Source organism: Charadrius vociferus, unplaced genomic scaffold (assembly GCF_000708025.1).
Source record: "Charadrius vociferus isolate BGI_N301 unplaced genomic scaffold, ASM70802v2 scaffold321, whole genome shotgun sequence".
In the NCBI taxonomy this organism is placed as follows: Eukaryota; Metazoa; Chordata; class Aves; order Charadriiformes; family Charadriidae; genus Charadrius; species Charadrius vociferus.
This window is the reverse complement of record NW_009646934.1, coordinates 2,353,876-2,360,580: the sequence shown is the minus strand read 5'-3', so window position 1 is coordinate 2,360,580 and position 6,705 is coordinate 2,353,876. Positions and strand designations below refer to the sequence as shown.

Below are 6,705 nucleotides of genomic sequence, written 5' to 3'. Positions count from 1 at the left end.
CACCAGCAGGTCTCCTTCAGAATAAACACGCATGAATACATTGTATTCAGCTCAATTAAAATGCAAGTATCAAAATGACATTGGAAAACTTGGGTCTTTGCCGGAAGCCATTTGCTTCTTCTGAAGAAAATTAAGGAGAAAAAAAAAAAAAAAAAGTCTGACAGTCTGGATTCAGTTACTTGCACTTTGTTTTCTTTACAGCCCTCATTGAGACCAAGAACCCTATGTGTACACGTAACAGCTATCTAAACCTTCTGACTATTTATTTGAATTGAATTCATGCCTTGCTTTGAATGAATTATCGGTTTTCACGGGCGTGTACACATTACCACATGGCACAGATGAAAGATTTCAAGTGCAGGATCGTGCAAAACACTAGTGCTCTCATTCTTACTGACCAGACACATTAATGGGACTGGAATAGTGAAGTAAGCAGTGATTGTCCTAGTTTGATGCAAATGTAAATTAAAAAAAAAGGGAGAGGAATGAGACCTGCCAATTATAAATGTAGCTGTCTAAATGTATAGTGGCACTTTTAGCTGGAAAAACAATTACCTCCCCTTGGAAAATGCCCTTAAAGTGCTTATGCTGAAATGCCAGTAATGCCAGAATTTGTGAAAACAAACATAGATGGGTCTGGATTACCTACTGTATTTTACACGTATTTACTTGTATATTTACAAATTTATTTTCCTGCTAGTTAAGTCAGAAAGGGCTAAACACACTTTTGTTTACTTCATTCAATCATCATATGCTTAATTATATTATTATTTGAGGTTTCGTTAAAAACTTTAAGCCATCAATTATTGAATAGGCGTTGCTTAGTATTTTCATAACGGCACAGTCAAAAACTTTGGAACAGCAAAGGACACAATTTCTAAGCAAAATATGATTTTCAGTCAAGATACTACAATTTTACCGTGATACTAAATTTAACTTTCCTATTTCTAGGATCAGGAAGGAGCAGGTGGGAAAGCTCAAACGATATACTATCTCTCATTTAGACATATGAAAAGGTATTGGTTCAGTAACTGGAAGGAAAGGAGTAACATTTAGCAACGCCATTTCTGGCAGGAGGTAGATTCTCCTGAGAGGTTTCCCATTCCGGTATTTATCTAGCTTATTCCTAACTAACCGGTAAGGTCTAGTAAGATCAGAGTAGAACCCAGCAGAGCTGCAGCATCTCCTCTTCCGCTTTCCCCACATATGCAACATTTGAATCAACTCTTGTTCATATAGCTTTAAAGGCAAATTACATATAACACAAATGTAGTATACTATCAAGTCAGATGAAGATAATTTAACTCAAGTCATCTTGTGTGTCACACTGAACTGTATTAGCACCACTTCCTCCTCAAACTCTAGAGTACACACTCCACACTTTGTAGGAGGAACCGATGCACAAAGACAGAAAAAAAACCAAGCAAAGGAAAACACAGCAAAACTGTCCCTTGAAATAAAGGAAGTAATTTAAAAACAAGAATTCTATCCTATTGCTGAACTGAATTTCACATTTTATACGTTAGACTGACAGCATGTACAGTTAAGGAGTCTGTAGAAGTAGATGTATTAACTCTCATGAACTTCTAAATATATCAATGAGAAATCACATTGTTTCATCTGCCTACCTGCAAAAAACATGTATTCTGCAAAACGTATCTTTAAGAACCCCAGATGGAAATGGTCAGCAGGTAATTAACTTGATATTCAAAATCCCAAATCCACTCACTCACACTGCTGCTCAGAAACACTTACCCATTGGTTCTTTAATAACACCATAATAATCTGGTGCATCATTGGGATCTACTGGTTCTAGGAATGGCCATGCCATCTTGTGAGCCTGTCAGTAAAACAAGATATAATTAAAAAAAATAAGTTAAATTAGCACTACTGTTAGCTAAATATTTTCATTATACTTTTATCTGTTGTGGACTAGAGTTAAATTTAAGGAGGAAGCGCAGCATTATATGAAAAGCTAGCTAGTTCTCATGAGTGGGTAAAGTTTTACAGCCCAATGTCAATGACTGAGTAGTTGGTCTTCAAAACAGGAACAATGCGAAATTCAGGCAGACCAGGACACTGGGCTGAACGGGCTGCATCGAAAAGTATGTCATGAAGCTACTGAGCGCTGGGCTCTTCACACCTAGAAATCAGCCACTGTTTTCACTTCCAAGTACTCTAAAAATAATCTGTGTTCATAGATGTCTGCAAAATACAGGACAATGCAAAATATTACTCTTTGAGGATTTCTGTTACCGCACAATTATTTTAACAAGATTCTTAAAAATTCTTTACAGTTGTAGCAGAAAAGGCATATTTGGGAGTGACAGATAAACCAGAAACACACCGTAACAGACAGTGATGTAATTCTTATGATCAGCATGCCATCATTTACACGCTGATAACAACTTTCTGTGGGAACACTACTGAAATCTAGTGACTCTGAGGTTCATGTACAGAAGCATAGGTCAGAAATCACAGAAAACTAACCTGAGAACAGACCACTGCACCTTCTACATCCTGTGCAGTTAGGATACCGCTCTGCCTTTTCGTATTCTAAACAAACCCGCTTTCTTTAAAAGCCTTCCACTGAAGAGGTTGTTTAGTTTCACTAACTCAGAAGCAGCGAAATACTAATTATTGTAAATATTCCTCAGCACAATAATGCCAATTAAGTTTGCAGCTGACACAGTGGCATTCCTCACAAAAAAAAAAAAAACCCAAACAGCTTTGCTATTTCCTTTTTATAAAATCTCAAAAGTACTAGAAGAGAAATCAAAGCCTACTCCCAGACTCCCCAGCTAAGTCCTATACAGTAAAGCACTCCACTTTGCTGAACTCCTTATTCTCACCTGTAAGGAACGCAGTACTCTTCTTAAGCCTTCATAATCCTTATCAGTTAGTGGACTGAGTACAGTCATGGCATCTTCTGTGGACTGACATTGTGGACACACGTATTCATCAATGAGATCTGCCTCGCTTTGTAAAATGCCAACACAGCGCCCATGATACCAGTTCTGACATCGGTCGCAGCCAATGTAAAATCTGCAAGATCCAAAAAAATGTTAGCGACTTGATCTATTTAATTTAAAGGTTACATTTAAATATAAACCTGCAATCCCCTGCACACAAGCAGATACTTGGCATGATTAAGTACAACAGCGTAATGTGATATTTCAGACTGACAAATTCTAATTGCACTATTCAAATTGCTTTTGTATTTACAAACAGGCTAAATTACAGACCATTTCAAAATGAGTTCCTAACTTTTATACTAGGCACTTTCAAGCAATCAAGATTTCAAAAATCATTCCTCTGCTTTAGAGTTGAAAAGAACAGTGTAATGCCAGTAGTCTCACCCAACCAGTATTCCAGAACAATTCAAGATACATTTTGCACAATCTGGACTACAACTAGGGCTCTTGTTTCACTCTGTATAAACATTTTTCATATGGAAGCTTCAGTCTTGTAGTTGAATACAGAGGGGTATTCTATGACACAAAGCCTTATAGTAAAAGATACCAACCATATACCCCCATACTAAAATTATGATTTCTATCCAGATCAGGTTAAAGCACAAAAGAATCCACTAACTACTATATTTGTCTTTTAATCTTTCTAACCATCCCTTGTTAATGAAAGAAAAGAAATATAAAAAGCGATCCCAATTTAAAACATATAGTGTTTTTTTAAAAACCAAACCCAAACCAAACAAAACCCAACACATTTTGACCACCCTGAAAAACTTCACTTTCCTAAACATTTACAGTATAGAAACATTTTGGAAAGGAAGACAATTACTGAAAATCAATTTGTATTACGAATGAATACAACATATGCAGAATAACTTCTTTTTTCTTTGTAAGGAACAGGTAACCACAGTCAGAGCAGTTTGCTACCTAAACATTAAATAAGAGGTTCTTATCAGAACTCACTGTGACTCATCATAAGGTGTTCTGCAGATACAGTACAATTCCTCACTGCTGCCCTCTTGTGCCCGTTTACAATCATTACAGATGTACACATCCATTTTCTTAGCCTCCTTTTCTGTGATGCCAACACATTCTCCATGATACCAGTTAGTACAAAGATCACAGCCAATATAGAACCTAAAAGTATTCACAATGAAAATGACAATGTAATTGTCATTTCAAATGGCATGGCACTTTTCCCTGCATTTCTCTCTGACGCGCTTTCTTGCTGGCCTACTTGCTTCAATTTTCTGTTTCGTTTCCCTGCTCCCTAGCGTTCTATCCTTACAGACTAACATCTCAGACTAGCATCTCTAGCTGCAGCTAGACTGTCAGTAAGGTCACTCGGGGCAGTTTCAAATTGACAGTTCATTAAAATGCACATCAATACATAACCAGACTTTGGCAAAACTGGGCTAAAAATCTATGTCTCCAACGTGTGTGTGAAAAACTGTAAAAGGCACAAAAAGACAGGGCCAAAGAAAAAGATTTACATTTTCAAAACCGTAGCTCAAAAGCCACTGAAACATTTCCTTAAGATTTGAAAATGTAGGTCTCAGTTAATTTAAAAAACAAAAGCAAAGCGCAAACACCAGCTAGGAGTTACAAGTATACTACGAGGAACATGCATACCAGCCATGTGTAGAATACATATTGGTATAACATGATACGAAAGAAAATTGGGTCAGGACATGGTTGTCAATTTATTTTTTTTTAATCTGGGGGGAAAGGGGCACTGAAAAACAGATATTAAACTACCCAAAATTGCAACAAATTGGAACGTGGACCATTCTTCAGAGAATAATGTCTACTCTCAGACACAGCTGTTGTGACAGAACCAGATATGGTATGACACAAAGTGAAGGGAACCAGGTACAGAATCATGTGAATGGGACCTTGCACAGAATGATGTGACAAAACTGTAAAATATTATGCAAGGATGTTTGACATTTTGTGTATGGATATCTCAAAACATACCTGTGACTAGTGACAATCAACCAGACGGGCGAAGTTACACATCCATTCTCTCTGCCTAAGCAAAAGCAAGCTGACTCAGAACCTCGATCTTCCTAGATTTCGGAGACCACCTGCCACGTGCTGCTGTAGGGATTACTGCCACCCCAGTCCCTCAGCCTGCACGCACCACCCACTGGGCACTACACACCAGCAACAGCACAGTAGCTAGCACATGTTCCACAAAACAGACATCTCTAATTTTTTGGGCCTCTGAATAAATCCCACACACTCAAATGCTGCCTTTTCTCTTAATTTTCAGTCAGACAAAGCCTAAAAAAAAAATAAAATAATCATACAACCCAACCTTCCATAAAGAATGGACAGATATCGCTCCTGACAACTACCAACAGCAATCCAGCCTGTGTCCTCTTGCCAAGAGGCACCACGTCCGTTTGCTCCTGGTCATCTGGAAGCACGTTTATGTCTCGGTTGTAGATGCTAAACCTTGCCACTAGCATGTGGAACAGGTGTCACACGATGCTTTAACAAATCAGTTGGAATCTAAGTGGGAATCTTAGAAGGATACCCTTACTGACCATCCTCAAAACAGTATGAGCAAATCCCTACAGTCCTGGAGCATCACAAATGAGAACTAAACACAAGAGATTTGCAATAAAATATACAACACAGAACGACTTTTGAGGATGTACTACATCCTAAAAAAATGCATAGGGTATTCATAATATACCACAAACTAACTTTTGAAGCAGCACATCTATCTTTTCTGAAGCAGAAAAGAGACACCAGCACAAAGAAGAGTGTCTGATGCCTCTATATATACAAAAATTAAAAAAAATGTTTACCAGAAAACTGTTTTAGAACTTGACTAATCCCTTTCCAAATAACGAAAGCATAATGTAGTTCAACAGCACAGTCATCATTTGTAAGAATACAAAATTTAGAATTCACATAAAGCAAAGCAGCAGAACTGAGTCATATTGCTAAGGATACTACTAAGCTACTAACTTTTCATTTTCTTGAAGTTTTATTCTGTGCATTTAAGCACAGTTCCCGATTCAGGCTACCAAAACTCACTCTGTGACCACATTTTTCATTGTCTTACTCAAATTCCCACTGGAGTCAGAAAGAGTCTGACTATCAAATCCTTTTGCTCACAGAATTTGTTCATCCCATCTTACTTTTGTGACAGTTTTATTGGTTACTAACAACAGAAGCAGTAATACACAGATCATTGTTTGGTAGCACAACAAAACGAGAACAGGGTATCCTCCTAAGTTTACTGGGTGATAGAAAGCCTAACACAACGTTCTTACTTTCAGTGAGACAGGGGACATCCCTTAGAAATAATAGTGAATTAACAAGCAGAAGTCTGCTGCTTCCACCGTGATGGCAGCACAGAGAGCAGTGCCTTTTCCCACACCAATGTAATGGTCGGAGCTGCTGAACAGCCAATGTGAAAAAACCCAGAAGACCTCAACTTCATTTAAAAAAAAATTAAAAAATAAAAAAATAAAAGGCTAGAAGGAGCCTCAAGAGATCCTCTAGTCCTGGCCCTAAATTTGGAGTGAAGAACCATTACTGTAGTGAGAGCACTACTCTACCTCTACGGTTTCACTCTGTTACAGGCATTTAAATCACCACCAAATGGCACCAATTTAACTTTCTGGTATTGTCAGTTGTTGAGCAGATACATACTCACTTGGAATCGGTGTGAAGACAAATTTATTTTACATACATCTCTACACAGCTATCAGAT

At 37.8% G+C, this 6,705-nt stretch overlaps 1 protein-coding gene across 1 annotated transcript in view; it reads right to left on the bottom strand.

Moving 5' to 3' along the window:
- BPTF (bromodomain PHD finger transcription factor) overlaps nt 1-6,705 on the bottom strand; it is a 56,176-nt gene that overhangs the window by 3,272 nt on the left and 46,199 nt on the right. Inside the window, 3 exon segments of the mRNA XM_009894780.1 lie at nt 1,756-1,840; nt 2,853-3,045; nt 3,936-4,109. Of these exon segments, the coding sequence (XP_009893082.1) occupies nt 1,756-1,840; nt 2,853-3,045; nt 3,936-4,109 (452 nt within the window).